This window comes from Mobula hypostoma, chromosome 24 (assembly GCF_963921235.1).
Source record: "Mobula hypostoma chromosome 24, sMobHyp1.1, whole genome shotgun sequence".
NCBI classification, from domain to species: domain Eukaryota; kingdom Metazoa; phylum Chordata; class Chondrichthyes; order Myliobatiformes; family Myliobatidae; genus Mobula; species Mobula hypostoma.
Genome location: NC_086120.1, coordinates 29,222,136 through 29,240,555, shown reverse-complemented (window position 1 = coordinate 29,240,555; position 18,420 = coordinate 29,222,136). Strand labels below are relative to the sequence as shown.

The window sequence follows — 18,420 nt, the reverse complement described above, 5'->3', positions numbered from 1 at the left end:
CTTTCTCCTCCACCATCACCCTGCTCTGTCTGGCAGAATTGATTCCAACTTCAAGGTTCTCCTTTGGCTCTTCCCATTTTCCCCAGACTCGAGGGTTAGCTATGAGCCCTTCCATTGACTAAGTAGAACAATCCATGTTCCAAGCTACATTGGGGCTGCTTCTTGCACCCATGCTGAGCTCATCGATTTCATCAGTCGATCAAGGAACGACTGCGCAGGTGCGTGGATGTCAGCGAGTTAGACCAGCAGGAAGATTTTAAAAAGAAGACAGCTTTATAGAGCGGGCGTCGGAGTGGGTGACATAGTACAGGGAGTCAGGATAGGAGTGCTTTGGCTCAACAGGGCTTCAGCGATAACAGGTTGAGGTGAGGTAAGTTACTTGTGAAGAATAGGGATAGGAAGTATGTCTGTGAGGCCAGTGTTCTGAGCTGGGTGTCAAACGTGGGATGTCCGGGAGACTCCCGGCCTTGTGAACGGCCATATCTGCACCAGGTGTGTCGAGCTGCAGCTGCTTAGGGACTGTAATTAATTGATTTCAGCAAGATATTTGATAAGGTACCCATGCAAGGCTTATTGAGAAAGTAAGGAGGCATGGAATCCAAGGGGACCTTGCTTTGTGGATCCAGAACTGGCTTGTCACAGAAGGCAAAGAGTGGTGTAGATGGGTCATATTCTGTATGGAAGTTGGTGACCTGTGGCGTGCCTCAGGAATTTGTTCTGGGACCCCTTCTCTTCGTGATTTTTATAAGTGACTTGGATGAGGAAGTGGAGGGATGGGTTAGTAAATTTGCTGATGACACAAAGGTTGGGGTGTTGTGGATAGTGTGGAGGGCTATCAGAGGTTACAGCAGGACATCGATAGGATGCAAAACTGGGCTGAGAAGTGTCGGATGGAGTTCAACCCAGATAAGTGTGAGGTGGTTCATTTTGGTAGGTGAGATATGATGGCAGAATATAGTATTAATGGTAAGACTCTTGGCAGTGTGGAGGATCATAGGGATCTTGGAGTCTGAGTCCACAGGACACTCAGCTGTTGCACAGGTTGACTGTGTGGTTAAGAAGACATACGGTGCATTGGCCTTCATCATGTGGGGTTGAGTTCAAGAGCTGAGAGGTAATGTATAGGACCCTGATCAGACCCCACTTGGAGTACTGTGCTCAGTTCTGGTCACCTCACTACAGGAAGGATGTGGAAACTATAGAAAGGGTGCAGAGGAGATTTACAAGGATGTTGCCTGGATTGGGGAGCATGCCTTATGAGAATAAGTTTAGTGAATTTGGCCTTTTCTCATTGGAGCGACGGAGGATGAGAGGTGACCTGATAGAGGTGTATAAGATGATGAAAGGCATTGATTGTGTGGATGGTCAGAGGCTTTTTCCCAGGGCTGAAATGGCTAACTCGAGAGGGCCGTTTTAAGGTGCTTGGAAGTAGGTACAAAGGAGATGTCAGGGGTAAGTTTTTTTTTTAACACAGAGTGGTGATTACGTGGAATGGGCTGCCAGCAACTGTAGTGGAGGTGGATACAATAGGATCCTTTAAGAGGCTCCTGGATGGGTATGTGGAGCTTTGAAAAGTAGAGGGCTATGGGTAACCCTGGGTAATTTCTAAAGTAAGTACATGTTTGGCCCAGCATTGTGGGCAGAAAGGCTTGTATTGTGCTGTAGGTTTTCTATGTTTCTATTTTAACTTTGCATCTGACTTCCACCCTATCCTTAAATTCATTTGGTCCATTTCTGACACCTCCCTCCCCTTTATCGATGTTTCCGTCTCAATCTCTGGAGACAAACAGTCTACCGATATCTTTTACCAATCTACTAATTCCCACGGTTATCTTGACTTTCCCTCTTCTCACCATCTGCAGTAAAAATCCTATTCCCTTTTCTGTTCTATTCCCATGATGAGACTTTCCTTTCTAGGTCATCAGAGATATTGTCCTCCTTCAAAGAATATGATTTCACTTCCTCTACCATTGATTCTGCTCTCACCCATGTCTCTATTTCCTGGGCATCTGCACTCACCCATCTTCCCAACCCCCCCCCCCCCCCTTAACAGGAGTAGAGTTCCTCTTGTCCTCACCTTCCACCCCATGAGCCTCCATATTCAACACATTATTTTCTGCTGCTTCCATCGTCTTCAATGGGATGCTACCACCAAGCACATCTTTACCACCCTTTCTACTCTCCACTTTCCGCAGGGATTGCTTCCTCTGTGATTCCCTTGTCCATTTGCTCCTCCCCACAAATCTCCCTTCTGGCACATTTTCCTGCAAGTGACAGATATGCTACACTTGCCCATTTACTTCCTCCCTTAACTCCATTCAGGGCCCCCAAACAGTTCTTCCAGGTGAGGCAACACTTTACCTATGAATGTGTTAGAATCGTCTATTGTTTCTGGTGCTCCTGATGCGGTTTCCTCTACATTGGTGAAACCCGACCTAAATTGGGTGACCTCAATTCCATCTGCCAAAACCAGAATTTCCCAGTGGCCAACCATTTTAATTCCTAGCCCCATTCCTGTTCTGACATGGCCTCCTCTTTCGCCACGGTGAAGCCACTTTCAGGGTGGAGAAGCAACATTTCATATTCCTTCTAAGTAGCCTCCAACCGATGGCATGAATATCAATTTCTCCTTCCAGTAAATTTTCCTCTCCCCTTTCTCTCTTCTATTCCCCACTCTAGTCTCTTAACTCTTCTCACCTGTCTTATCACCTCCCCTTGGTGCTCTCCCCTCTTCCCTTTGTCCCATAGATCACTCTCCCCTCCTGTCACCTTCTAACAGCTGCTTGTCCTTACCCTCCCCCCCACCTTTTTATTTTAGTCTTTCCCCTTTCTTTCCAGTCTTGAAGAGTCTCAGCCCAAAACATCAACTGTTTATCCACTGGCTAGCTTGCATATAACAGTGATAAACCAATTAATTTTCAGAAACAAAATCTTGCTATTTCTGCCTTGGCTGGAACCCAGTTTTCATAAAGAAATGCTTTCCTTAAAATGTTAACCACTATTTTCTGTAATTGTTGCATGAAGGAATCATTGTTTTGATTTGTTTTAGTTAGAACCAAACACAATGCAGGTGACTTATATTTACACCCGACTCCAAAAAAGGCCTTTGTAGTAATATTTTTAATTATCATAGAACAATGTTTTTAACTTGGCTTCTGTCTTGCATTTTAACTTTTGCTTAAACCTTGCTGCCTGACTTCTGAGTCTCTGTGCTTTAATTCTATTTAAGTCAAAAGGCCTGAAGGCATAGTACAACAGTCTAGAGTCTGGAGCCAGTTAATGACTTGTGACTCTCAAATTCTGAACTGTGTTTTGAACGAGTCAGTGGAACCCACCCATTGAATCATGCAAATTAATTTCAATTTGGCTGCTTCTGTGTCTGTAAACTACTATTCCTAATCCTAATAGTCTTCATTTATTTTGGGGTTAGAGTAGAGGAAGAAACCGATTTCTGGCAACCATCCATTTCTACTAGCATTTTAGCTGCAAAATTTTGCAAATTTAACCATTGCACAAGGAGAAAAATCTAATTTGTACAGAGCTCCTCCTTTGGCAGTCCCTTGGAGTTAAAATGTTATTTCTACATTAATTCTGTTCCTGTGATGGTTGGCAAGTCTTACAGTCATAGTCATACTTTATTGATCCTGGGGGAAATTGGTTTTTGTTACAGTTGCACCATAAATAATAAATAGTAATAGAACCATAAATAGTTCAATAGTAATATGTAAATTATGCCAGTAAATTATGAAATAAGTCCAGGACCAGCCTATTGGCTCAGGGTGTCTGACCCTCCAAGGGAGGGGTTGTAAAGTTTGATGACCACAGGCAGGAATGACTTCCTATGACGCTCTGTGTTGCATCTTGGTGGAATGAGTCTTTGGCTGAATATACTGCTGTGCCCAACCAGTACATTATGTAGTGGATGGGAGACATTGTCCAAGATGGCATGCATCTTGGATAGCATCCTCTTTTCAGACACCACTGTGAGAGAGTCCAGTTCCATCCCCACAACATCACTGGCCTTACGAATGAGTTTGTTGATTCTGTTGGTGTCTGCTACCCTGAACCTGCTGCCCCAGCACACAACAGCAAACATGATAGCACTGGCCACCACAGACTCGTAGAACATCCTCAGCATCGTCCGGCAGATGTTAAAGGACCTCAGTCTCCTCAGGAAATAGAGACAGCTCTGACCCTTCTTGTAGACAGCCTCTGTGTTCTTTGACCAGTCCAGTTTATTGTCAATTCGTATCCCCAGGTATTTGTAATCCTCCACCATGTCCACACTGACCCCCTGGATGGAAGCAGGGGTCACCGGTAGCTTAGCTCTCCTCAGGTCTACCACCAGCTCCTTAGTCTTTTTCACATTAAGCTACAGATAATTCTGCTCACACCATGTGACAAAGTTTCCTACCGTAGCCCTGTACTCGGCCTCATCCAACTATGGCAGAGTCATCTGAAAACTTCTGAAGACGACAAGACTCTGTGCAGTAGTTGAAGTCCGAGGTGTAAATGGTGAAGAGAAAGGGAGACAAGATAGTCCCCTGTGGAGCCCCAGTGCTGCTGATCACTCTGTCGGACACACAGTGTTGCAAGCACACGTACTGTGGTCTGCTTGTCAGGACATCAAGAATCCCTGATACCAGGGAAGCATCCACCTGCATCGCTGTCAGCTTCTCCCCCAGCAGAGCAGGGCGGATGGTGTTGAACACACGGGAGAAGTCAAAAAAACATGACCCTCACGGTGCTCGCTGGCTTGTCCAGGTGGGCGTAGACACAGTTCAGCAGGTAGACGATGGCATCCTCAACTCCTAGTCGGGGCTGGTAGGTGATCTGGAGGGGATCTAAGTGTGGCCTGACCATAGGCCGGAGCAGCTCCAGAACAAGTCTCTCCAGGGTCTTCATGATGTGGGAGGTCAATGCCACCGGTCTGTAGTCATTGAGGCCACTGGGGCGTGGCATCTTCGGTACAGGGACGAGGCCGGACATCTTTCACAGTACAGGAACCCTCTGGAGCCTCAGGCTCAGGTTGAAGACGTGGCAAAGTACTCCACATAGCGAGGGGCACAGGCTTTGAGCACCCTGGTACTGACACCATCCGGTCCTGCAGCCTTGCTTGGGTTGAAACGTTTCAGCTGTCTTCTCACCTGTTCAGCTGTGAAGCCCACCGTGGTGGTTTTGTGTGGGGAAGGGGTATAGTCATGAGAGCAGGGTAGGGGACTGTGAGGAGGGGTAGGAGGGGAGAGTGGAATATGTGTTGGTTGGTGGCCGACAACAGATGGCTCATGTGGGGGATGGGCAGGGGCCACAATGTCAAATCTGTTAAAGAACAGGTTATGCAGAGTCTATCAGAGGTGGTTTTTTTTGAGGGATGAGTTTCTACACTGCTTGTGTTGTTATTGCTTGGGTCTCTCTTGTTCCTTTCAGACTGGGTGATAGCTTTCAGGAGTGGGGAAACACTTCCTTCACCTTGAGTAGTCATGGGTTAGTGGTTTCCAATAATGAATGAGGAAGCAAATCTCTTATTGGAATGGAAATCCTTTGGGAGGCTGCTGTCAGCCATGTGGATAATGTGGCTTGATCGTTTGAAATGGATTGATGCAGTAAGAACCCTCATTTTTTATTCACTTCCCCTAATGGATTGGAAGACTTGCAAAGAAATGCATTGTTAGTACCACTCCAATGCTTGAAAGAATTTTAGCCAGACTCTCTCCAAAGCATACAGGAGGGTGGTGATCACTATTGTCCAGTAGACCACATGCTTGCTGCTGAACTTGGGTTCTTGATTTTCAAGCACTCTTCCTCAAATGGACAAAATCTGCACTGGGCATTGTATTGAATTAAATTAAATTATTGATGGATGCCTTTGTTGAGCTGTACCTCCTGAGGTACAACAAATGATCCACTTTTTCCAAGGCTATATAATGAACTTTTAAGGAAGCAGTTGAGAAGGACTATGGTGATGACATCCCCTGCACAAGTAACAGGGAGACTCCTCTGTAATTATTCCAATCAATTTTGTCATCTTCCTTGAGAAAATAAGATTATGGCATCTGTCATCCTCTTCCCAGGTAGCAGAGATAATGCTCTGAATTTATGCCAATACCTACATGGATGTTGTTACTCCAGAAGATTTGATTTCCAGCTGATGTCTTTTGTCAGGGTTTTTTAGTGCTGAAATTGAACTGGTGTGTTATAGAATGGAGACAAGAACATGTGTCATGAATGGTCTTGATTCAGAAATCCTTTGCTTCTTCTAACAAGCACTGACTTTCTCTCTCTCCCCTTGTAGCTCTCCTTCATTCTTGGCCTTTAGTGAGGATAATAATTGGGCTTTTGGACCATACATTGTTTTGATAGTGATAAAGGATCCAAACCTGGTGTGGTTTTCATCCAGTTGCTGGATCTCCTTCCTTTTTTTCTATCACCAAAATTGATTTTTTGCTGTTGTTGTTGGAACTTAGCATGTAGGTACCTGCAGAACTATTGCTTTTAATCTCTTTAGACATGACAGAGCTTGCAATCCAAGAAGGAAAATTTAATGGAGCATTGACATGATGGAATTTAAATTGATGCATTTTTGGAGTTCAAATAAGGGTAGGATGTTGAGAGTAAATGGTAGGGCATTAAGGATGTTGATCAACAGAGGAAACTTGAGGGTTCAAGGTCAGTTCCCTAAATGTGGCAGCATAGATAGGGTGGTTTAAAAAAAGAAGATAGATGGCATAATTGTCTTCGGAACATTATGTTGCAATTTTATAAAACATTAGGAGTACTGTGTGCTATTCTGGTCACCATACTGCAGAAAGAATGTGGTTGTTCTAGAGAGAGTGCAAAGGAGATTCACCAGGATGTTATCTGGATTAGAAGACTCTAGTTATGGGGAAAGGTTGTATAGGCTGGATTTGTTTTCTCAGGAGGAAAATGACTGAAGGGTAACCTGATAAAGGTACATACAATTATAAGAGTCATTGTTGGACATCATCTCTTTCTTTGATAAATCTGCACTGCCTGTGCTCACTCCCATGAGAATATATTGTGTTGAAAAATGCATTGGTCACAATCCAAATTTGGAGAATTTTAATCTGTGCTGGAACTAAACTATGATTGAGATAGTGTTTGGACCATTGAGTACAAGTAAATTGGGTTGACCATTGCTGAGTAACGTATAAAGAACGGGAAAAATTACTTTCTCCTTTCCCAGCAGCAGCACATCATTGGAATTGCTCAATATGTATTCCTCCCACACAAACTGTTATTTGGCACTAATCGTCTTTCTCCCCCCCCCCCCCCACCAACTCGCAAAATACGGAAGTCTCAGTGAGCTAGTATTTTCACTTCAAAATGTTAACTATTATTTATAACAGAAAATAGTACTAACACAACATTGTGACACATACAGGATGTTTTGGTTTTATTGTGAATTCTTTAAAGTTGTCCAGAAGGATTTAAGTGGGCATACTGGCAGGTGTGCTTTATAATCAATAAAAACAGCTGATCTTTTTTGAGTGGGCTGTAATATTTTACAATGTTTCCTGTTATGCACGGAGTCCAATCTTGCTTTGCTTTTATTTTTGATATTTGTTTTTGAATGTTCAAAAGCAGTGAAAGGTTGCCATTGAAAGAAATTGTCAAAATTTCAGAGCAATTTGCTGTAAGTAGAATGAAACTGTGTTCCATTTATGCAAATATTAGACAAAGACTACAACTGCTGTTTGAAATTGATTAACAGGTTGAAATGAGATATTTTTAATTAGGTGGGAACTTTCATAGTTTAAAAGGATTGTATTCCATCATTAATTTATAATTCAATTAAGTTTTCTATTTATCATGGAAGGTCAAATCCTGATTAAAATTGAGTAAAATCAAAATTTTAATCAAATTATTATAGAGTATTGTTTCAGACTTCATGACACAAGAGTTTCCAATTTTGGAGATTTAATATCCTCAATATCTACTAATTTCGTCATGCTTTCTCCTTTCTATATAGTTGGTAACATTTGGTGCTAATGTTTAATTATGTGTCGATGGCTGTCAGGTTCTGTAGTTTTGTGCCTCAAGTATGGATTTGTACTCTCAGAAGAAATGTTTGAGAAGTTAGGAGCTGGAGTGCCAGCTGAAATTCTTTTCATATTACAATTTGAAATGAGGGCTGTGCAGCCAATTGAGTCTATGCTTGGTCATGGCACATTCTCAGTCCCCCTTTTGTTTACTATTCTCTCTCAAGTACCTAACCCATCAAGAGCACCCTGCCTGATCCCTCAGCCAGCCACCAGTATCAGGAGTAATTTATAATAGCCAGTTAAAATGCCAACGAGGCATTTAATAGGACATGGAAAACATGGTCACAGGGGAACACACCAAATCCACAAAGAGAGTGTAGGGATTCAGGATCAAACTCAGATTATTAGAACTGTGAAGCAGCAACAGCAGCATCTATTTCACTGCTGTATCATCCTTTCCTTTCCAACCCCCAAGCCTACAGATCGAGTTTAAATGAAACCTCAGTACTCTCTGGCTCTAGTAATGATTTATTTTGTTAAGGTTATTGTGTTTGTCAGTAACCCAGTATTTATCATATACAGTGCCTTTAAAAAGTATTCACCCCCTCCCTTGGGAGTTTTCATGTTTTATTGTTTTAAAACATTGAATCATAGTGGATTTAAGGTCGGCTGGTGGCGCAGTGAGATCAGCGCTGGACTCGAGAACGGAGGTTCCCGAGTTTGATCCAGTGACAGTCCGCCCCCGTGCGCGCTCTCCATCCGTGCCAGGTTGATGTCGAGCTCGCAACTCGGCCTCGTAAAATAATACTGCAAAATGTCTGTGCGAGGAGTGGCCCCCCCCCCCCACAGCCTTTCGGACTGTGCCTTGTAAGGCATGAAAATGCCTGACGCTGGCTTCTCAGGTCTGAGTCGACGACATCATCATCATCATAGTGATTTAATTTGGCTTTTTTGACACTGATCAACAGAAAAGATTCTTTCATGTCAAAGTGAAAACAAATTTCTACAAGTTGCTCTAAATATATTACAATTCTTAAACAATGCCTTCCAAGTCAGTATTTAGTAGATGCACCTTTGGCAGCAATTACAGCCTTGAGTCTGTGTGCATAGGTCTCTATCAGCTTTGAACAACTTGACACTGCAATTTTTCCCCATTCTTCTTTACAAAACTGCTCAAGCTCTGTCAGATAGCATAGGGATCGTGAGTGAACAATTCTTTTCAAGTCCAGCCACAAATTTTCAATTGGATTGAGGTCTGGACTCTTGAGTTGCCCACTCCAGGATATTAACTTTGTTGTTTTTAAGACATTCCTGTGTACCTTTGGATTTAAGCTTGTGGTCATTATCTTGCTGGAAAACAAATCTCCCAAGTTGCAGTTCTCTTGCAAACTGCATCAGGTTTTCCTCCAGGATTTCCCTGTATTTTGCTGTATTCACTTTACCCTCTACCTTCACAAGCCTTCCAGGGCCTGCTGCAGTGCAGCATCCCCATAGCATGATGCAGCCACCACCATGCTTCATGGTAGGAATGGTGTGTTTTTGATATGTGGTGTTTGGCTTACACCAAACAGCATTTAGTCTGATGTCAAAAAGCTCAATTTAGGTTTCATCAGACCATAGAACCTTCTTCCAGTTGACTTCAGAGTCTCCCACATGCCTTCTGGCAAACTCCAGCCAAGAGTTCTTCTGAGTTTTTTCAACAGTGGCTTTCTCTTTGCCACTCTCCCATAAAGCTGCAACTGGTGAAGCTCCTGGGCAACGGTTGTTGTATGTGCAATCTCCGCCATTTCAGCCATTGAAGCTTGTTACTCCTCTACAGTTGTCATGGGTCTTCTGGTGGCCTCCCTCACTAGTCTCCTTGCATGGTCACTCAGTTTTTGAGGATGACCTGCTCTAGGCAGATGTACAGCTGTACCCTATTCTTTCCATTTCTTGATTGACTTAACTGTACTCCAAGGGATATTCAGTAACAATTTTATTGTATCCATCTCTTGACTTGTGCGTTTCAATAACCTTTTTGCAGCGTTGCTTGAAATGTTCCTTTGTCTTCATGGTGTGGTTTTTGCCAGGATACTGACTCAGCAGCGGTTGGACCTTCTAGATACAGGTGTATTTTTACTACAATCAATTGAAACACTTTGACTTGCACACAGGTGACTTCTAAAACCAATTGGCTGCACCGGTGATGATTTGGTGTCATGTCAAAGGGGTTGAATACTTGTTCAATTATTTTGTGTTTTATATTTGTAATTAATTTTGATCACTTTGTAGAGATTTGTTTTCACTTTGACACGAAAGAATCTTTTTCTGTTTATCAGTTTCAAAAAAAAAGCCAAACAAATCCACTGTGATTCAGTATTATAAAACAATAAAAACTTCTGGGGGGGGTGAATACTTTTTATAGGCACTGCATCTTCTGAGAATTGATTTTTTTTCCCCTTTAATTTCAGGTATAATAAGCACTTGTTGGAATATAGCACTTAAGATTCATCGAAAAGAAACCTTATGACTAGATGCATTCCAGATCTTTAGGGTTTGAATGTTTGCTTTTGGTTCAGTTTGGCACAGTGGCATACCTAATATAGCTGCTCTGTCACAGCTCCAGTGACCTGAGTTCATTCTTGACCTCAAGTCCTGTTGGTGTGGAGTTTGCACATTCTCCCTGTGACCTGGTACTCCAAGGCAAGCTGGTGGATTTGCTTGCCACTGTAAATTGCCCATAGTGATAGGGTCCAAAGGGAACTGATGGGGAGGCAGGGGGAATGAATAGGTTCCATGCAAAATAAAGAAGGAATGTGATTGGTCTGTGAGCTAGCATGGCCTCCTATGACTTAAGTAAATATGCAATTAGTGTTTAATTGAAAATCAGGTGTTCACAGTTATTTAAATAATAGATTTAATATGTCAGTTTTCAGTTTCCATAAAGTGTCAACTGTAGTCAGTACCAATCAATGATTATTTTAAAAGTTTATCTATTATTTCTTCATCAAAAAATTCATTTCTTCCACATGTAATGCTAGCCACTGATCAGTGCATCCCACAAAAAATAAATCTATTAGTTATCTTTAAAACACTCTGGGAGCAATTTGAGAGCCACATACAACTTCAATGAAACAAAATGAATGAATATTTCAATTCTGCTGTTAATATGTTGTAAAACACCTGCATGTGTAATACATAGATCCGATCATATTTCGCTATCAGGCCTTCATTTTTTTTGTTGATACTCATTGCAGTTTGACGGTAGCTGACACATTGATATCTATACCCTGGAATAAATGGTGCCCTATGAAGAGAAGAGCAAAAATTAGAAATAATACTTCAATGCCACATTAAGAAGGTTAAGTTGGAATGCACCTTTTACAGTTCTGTTCCTATTTTAAACTACACTTTGCATGACAATAGTATAACATGTCCTTGCCCTATCTATTATTATAGGTTGGGTGCTAATGAATGATAATTAGATGTCAGAAAGCTTCTCACAGCAAACTGCTGCCTGTAATTTTCAAATTACCTTTTCTAAATGTGTATTTGATGAGGGATTTGAAAATGTTGCAGTTTTTTTTTCTGCAGAGGATTCTTCCAGATAGAAAAGTCATCATAGAATCTATTGTGGTTACTTTGTGCATTACTGTGATAGTCTGGTACTGCCGCAACTTATTTTCTGCTACTCTATTTAATACTGTTTTTCTATTACTGTCTTGTTTTTATCTAATGCTTTATTTAATTGCCTGAGAGGAAGCCAAACAGAGTTTCATTGTACCTATGTATAATGACAATAAAGATCATTCAATACAATTCAATTCAAGAATGTGTGACGGACACTAGTGTAACTCACACCACTACATTCCATACATTTACACTTGTATCAAACAAAATATTAATTGAGACATTATATTAGTAATACAGTTAACATGTAAATCGTAAGTAGGTTTCCCCCGCCATCCGAAGGTAGAGCGTTCCTATGAAACGGTTTGTAAGCCGAAATGTCGTAAAGTAAAGAAGCAATTACCATTTATTTATATGGGAAAAATTTGTGAGCGTCCGCAGACCCAAAAATAACCTGCTAAATCATGCCAAATAAAACATAAAACCTAAAATAACAGTAACATATAGTAAAAGCAGGAATGATATGATAAATGCACAGCCTATATAAAGTAGAAATACTTTTCCACAATCATTACTGAACTGTTCTCCAGAGCAAAAATCTCACGCAAGCGCCGTCAGCAGAAAATCTCACGTAAGCGCTGTTGGCAAAACGCGCAAGCGCTCTCCAGTAACCTTTAAGCTATGAAGCTGCCAAATCATACCAAATAACACGTAAAAATACACAGCTGATATAAAGTAGAAATAATGTATGTACAGTGTAGTATCACTTATGGGAATCGGGACAGCGCTGAGCACACTGATGATGGTGTGTTGGACTGAGTCGTCGGAGTTTGGGTGGTGCAGTGGCCCCCCACCCTCCAGGCCGCTGAGCGATACATTGCCGCGAAGAACGCAGGGGTCCAGCGGTAGCCAGGAGGTACACAGCACAGCTTTAAGAAAAAAGCCAAAACAAACATGCAAATTAATTATGTGCCGCCCGTAATTGTCGACCCAGATCAGTGCCGATTTCCGATTGTGTGGTCTCTGATCTGGGCCGACAATTACATGTCGGCGGCACCTAATTAATTAGTATGTTTACTTAGGCTTTTTTCTTAAAGATGTGCTGTGTGCCTCCCGGCTACCTTTGCATTCTCCGCAAATCGGTATCTGTCTGTGGCCTGGGGGTTGGGGTGGTGGGACACTGGGGTGTCATCTCGTCGCCTGTTTCCATTAGAGCAGGCAGCTTATCTTCTCCTATGACTGCCCGCCTCGATGTCGAAGGTCGAGGTTCGTCGTCTGCTGTGGCTGATGTGGAAGGCTTGCTTGACTGCTGAGCCTTGCATATTTTCCTATCACACAGTTCTTTAATAAGGACTCAAACCATCTTGCAAATATCCCCTAAACCAATGTACCCTTTCAAAATTAAAGTCGTACTTTATCATTACTCATTCGGTTTCAATAGTTATCCTTTTTTCTTCCAATTGCATCAGCTCTTCATCTGTCAGTTCTTGGTGATGGGATGCCAAAACCTCTTCAACATCATGTTCATCAGCTTCCCATAAGCCAAACTCACGTTGTCTTTACTTAGTTCACCACGATCAAAACGCTTAATTATGTCTAGTTTTACCGTAAGTGTAACACCCTTACGAGCTCTTTCAGGCTTTTCCGATACCATAGAACTCATCTTGCAAACGGCTGCTCACAGGCTCGTGCTTAAGCAATGCCGGCGAGAATCCAGGAGAGAGCGGCTGCTCGGGGCGCGCTGCCTTTTATTGTGTGCTGATTTTTTTGCGCGCTGATTTTTTATCGCGCACTGAATTTTTTTTTGTAACAGTGAAAACACCTGAAAGCAAAAATAGGGTACTAATGTAGGTCTTTCATAACAGTGAGGTTTCGTAAAGCAAACGTTCGAAATGCAGGGGACACATGTACCAGAGACGCTGGTAAATTTGAAGTCTAGTAGACATGTTTAACATGGAACATAGAATAGTACAGCACAGTACAGGCCTATTTTTAACATTCTTTCCATCTGACTGAGAGTAAGTGATTTGCAACTCCTGTTCAGTCTCGTGCTGACTGATTCTGCTTCGGACATTATTTATTGAGAAACAGCACGGTGTAGACCCTTCAACCCCTGATTTAACCCTAGCCTAATCACAGGTCAATTTACAATGACCAATTAAGATACCAACCAGTTCATTTTGGACTGTGGAAGGTAGCTGGAGCACCTGGAGGAAACCCGTGCTGTCACAGGGAAAACGTACAAACTCCCTACAAACAGCGGCAGGAATTGAATCCTAGTTGCTGGCACTGAAAAGTGTCGTGTTAACCACTACGCTACTGTGCAGCCCTGCAAATATCAAATATGCAATCCCTTCTGTAAATGATTAAATAATTTTCTGCTCACCAAAGAAACTAGAATAGCCAGTTTTAATGTTGGAAAAAGTGAATTGCCTATTTAGATATTCTTTGTTTTAGAATATAGTAATTTTTCACATTTAACTGTATTATTCCAATTTTGTGTGAGGGCATTCCATTTGCATGTGGTGGCAAGGGCAGGGAGAGGAGTAGGCTATCTTTGTTTATTAAGAAACATCTGCATTGCCTGCCCTCTCCCCCATTACAGTCCCAAATCCTTAGCCAAAATTTTGCCTGGAAATTATTTGAAGCCTACAAAAAAATGCCCCTAAGCACTGACAGAAGTACTTCTGTAGGTCTTCCTACACTGTTCAGTACAAATTTGAAATATATGTATATGCACACCAGATAATACCTTTTGTTTTCTCTCTCCATCCCAATATTTATTTTCAGCTTTATGCAAGGTTGGTGATCTGAAATATTAACTGTTTCATAATTGAAAGGAGGAAGTGGGTGTGTATTCAGTTTTCATAATGCATGCCTAAAATATTTTTTTTTCCTCTATAGGTATCCAAGGCTGCTGTAGACCTTATGAATTACTGTGAACAGCATGCCCGGAATGATCCACTGATTCTTGGAGTCCCAACATCTGAAAATCCTTTCAAGGAGAAAAAGCCCTGCATCATCCTATAGCTTTGCCCATAATGTATGAAGCACAGCGCATTAAAAGCCAATTTGTGATTGCCAACATTATTAAATACTCTAACCAGTGAAGAGGTGTTTAAATATGGATTGTACTTAAAACTACAGTTGAACCAGTGTTTGCAAATCTAACAAAGGGGATTTAGAAATTAGTCAATGCCATTGAAAATTAAGTTCACCAGATTAAGAAGGGGATGAATTTTCTCATGAGTGTGCTTTCTCATTTGTCTAAAGTTTGATTGAAATAAGTAGATATATTTGTTGTGGTGGGTGGGAGGGAAAATGTCAGATTACCTTTCTGGTAGAAATCCCAGTTAAATGGAATTGTATAATATATGGACCTTCAATTTGAAGGAATTTTCAAATATTTAACACAAAATTGAGACCCTCATTTGAATGTCCAAGTATTGAAACATTAAACATGAAGTGGTTTATCCCCTTTAAGTACATAATCAGGCTTTGTAAATAATGTCAATTTTAAGTTACTCTGCTTAGTTGATCAATACTGGGTGTATTAGTTTTATTAGTAAGTTTGATTAATTTAGCTCAGTGATAGGATTTTTGTGAAACTGTATCTTCCCAAACATTATCTATTTTAATCAATGTCAGAAACCTGTTTTAGAAAATTGAACATTGTGCAGCAAAGTTTCCAGAGTGTAGCTTACGGTAGATCAGAAGTAATAGAAACTTTAATGTTAAAGATTTGTTTTTAGGTTATGTGTACAGAATAATTTTTCAGTGTCTTGATTTACACTGACAATTGCTAATTAATATAGAACACTACATATATGGCATCAATATTGGTTCAGATTTGTATTACATAGTGCTCTAGTGCATTTGGCAGTTTGATTTTTTTTAAGAGGTGGAAGGAGGCATAACAAACTCATCACTGACTTAAACTGGGTGGGAAAGCAATGTATGTTGCACCTAATACTGTATATTTTCTTCAGGTAATTTAAAATCCTGCATAGTAAATGATAAAGGAATAAATAGTAAACGTCAACTTGTCTTTTGGCCCTTTGGCAAATCAGAGTTTTTAATTGGCTAAGATTTGTATGAATTGTGATTTGAAGAAGTTATTAAAACAGTTTCTGTGGACTGTGGAAGAAGCTATTAAATTTGAGAAAATCTTAAAATGAATTCAGCAATTTCAACAGACTGTATTTCGGAATTTGTACAAAAAAGTGGGTACAGTCTGCAAAATACCTGATCAACACTTCAGTGCTTGTCTCCTCATTGTTAGTCAAGTTGAATAGTGTAAGAGCAACTTCATTCTGCTTGCAATATCAGGCTGGAATGGGAAAAGTACTAGTGCCAACTGGGATTTTACTCTGTACTTGCTGTAAACTTTTATAATTCCTAATTTGAAAGTAAAGTATTTATACAACAGTAGTAACATACATTTGTAAGTTAGTTTTCCTGTATCTTTTGAAAAAGGCTTTCCTTCTGATTACAACTGCCAAATGTAAATGATATCTACCCAGATAGTGAATTTTCCTGTGGTATAAAATTAACTACCTGGTAATGCTGCATGATTTTAATATACCTTCAGGTCCTACCTCATTCAACAGAGAAAAGCCTTTGTCCTATCAAAGCTGAAAGGCTTCCACATTTTAAAAAAAACGGACTAGTGTTAAGGGAAAATTGAAATGGAAATTCACTGTCTTTGTATATATTATAAATGTCATCCAAAATCTGTGTATCTTTTAAGTTTTTGGGTACAAGAGACAACAAAACAACCTGCCTGAGTTTAAAGTTTGCTGTGTCTTCTAACTGTTCAGCCTGCATTTTGCACTAGGATTTATTAATCTCTTATTTCAGTATCCATAATATATTCAGATAAAAACTCAAGTTGTCTGGACTCTTCGCAAATTAAGTGCATTAGAGATTATAATTCCACCAAGGTGCTTGGATGAATATTATTCTGAAATCCCAACCTAAATTTATTGCATTACTTCAACTTGGTGCTATTTATATTTTGAAAAATACATAGCATACATATCTGCTTGGTTCCATACTTAGTAGCAGAACAGTTGGAGGAACATTTTTATTGTTTGGAGTGTCAGCTTTAGTGAAAAAGCCACTATTTATTGCCCATCCATTTTTCCTTGAGAGGTGATGATAAGCTTCCACCTTGGTAAAGATACTGCCATATTGGGAGATAATTCCAGAATTTAGACCCAATTCTCATCAAGGGCTGGGGAGATTTACTAGGTCAAGATGTTGTGCAGCTTGTAAAGATCTCCAGCTAGTGGTGTTTCTGTGTATTTACTGCCCCCAGACTTGATGGTGGATGTTATGGGTTTAGGAGATGATATTGATTATAGTAGATGAGTAACTATGGTGCATTTTGTAAATGCAGCCACAGAGCATTGATGGTGAATGGATGGATGGGCTGGCAATCAAGTGAGCTGCTTTGTCTAATATGGTGTCATGCTCTTGGATGTTACAGTTGCACTGATTCAGGCAAGTGCAAACTAATCCATTAGGCTCTGACTTGTGCCTTGTAACATATTATATTAATTACTGAGCCCTTTCCTACCTGGGAAAGTACACTTCAACTGTGCCATCTCCAATCACTGTGGCTGATTAAAGTGTTGAGGATATTAGTGTCATCTTCCTCTTCTTCCTCCTTGTAATCTGGTCAAAACTTTCATTAATACAGCACCAAAACTTCATTAAGGATGCAAAATGTTTTATAAAACCAGAGAGACCCTTTTGACAAGTATTTACTACTCTATCTTCTATGTATGAATGTATTTATCTTCCAAACTCTGCATAGATTGATTTGGATTTCAGTGATCTGTTTACCAGAAGTAATCATCTGCATCATCAAATTCTGTGTTTATGTCTCTATGAAAAGTATCTGACTCAGCACCGAGAAAAATCAAATATGGTATAAACATAACAATAACCCACGCAAACTTCCTTTCATTACTAAGTTGCTGTTAGAAATGTTATTTTTCTATAATGCAGGCAATGCTCTCCACCCAAGTTTCCCTTTTGTTCTCCTTCCATAGGATGCTAACCACCCCGCCTATAATAGACGATTATCTGTCAGGTAAAGGAAAACACAAGGACTATAGACCATAGAATAAAAGTTACAAAAATGCAAATTAATTATAATTGTGACTTGTAATTACACTGGAAGATTTCTGAATTCGGTAAATTTCATTGGACAGCTTCAGTTTTTCACCTTTGGAGGTTTCATTTGGCCCCCGGTCTTCAAACAATTGCGATCAAATCCCTTTGATCTTAAAACAAACACCTCTGTTAATTCATTAGAGGTTTCTAGCCAAGTCCAACAGTATTTTATACTATATATAAACAAGAATTTTGAGTAGATCAACATTCTCTAAATGCTTGCAGTGGGACAAATTGGATTTAATCCAAGAAAATCAATTCAATAATATTACAGTAAACAATCTGACTTCTAAGAAAAGGTTCCAAACATTCTAACTAAATCATAATGACCAAGAATAAGACTGATCTGTGGCACATTGGAGATGTGAACTTGCATTATTTGAGCTCCTGTACATTTGCATTATAACACTGTTCCAACCTTTTGAGCTGGAGGTTGAAAGTGTGGTATAATTTAAATAAAGGACCTACACTTGTGCACAATACTTCGTCATTCATGCAACAGAGTTCTTATGCAACATAAATATAGTCCTGTTCATAAGGTTGGCACTCAGGCTTTTGGTAGCCATTCTGAATGCAATAAATAGTTAGACATAGATTGGGTTTTGATGAATATATTTATGTTACC

At 40.4% G+C, this 18,420-nt stretch overlaps 1 protein-coding gene across 6 annotated transcripts in view; it reads left to right on the top strand.

Moving 5' to 3' along the window:
* Positions 1-16,394, top strand: part of LOC134337501 (guanine nucleotide-binding protein G(I)/G(S)/G(O) subunit gamma-7) — a 160,006-nt gene extending 143,612 nt beyond the window's left edge. For all 6 annotated transcript variants that reach the window (XM_063032577.1, XM_063032581.1, XM_063032580.1 and 3 more), the window contains one exon: positions 14,517-16,394. In XM_063032577.1, the coding sequence (XP_062888647.1) occupies positions 14,517-14,642 (126 nt within the window). In that variant the 3' untranslated portion in view covers positions 14,643-16,394. The remainder of the gene's footprint in view (positions 1-14,516) is intronic.
* Positions 16,395-18,420: the final 2,026 nt, after the last annotated feature.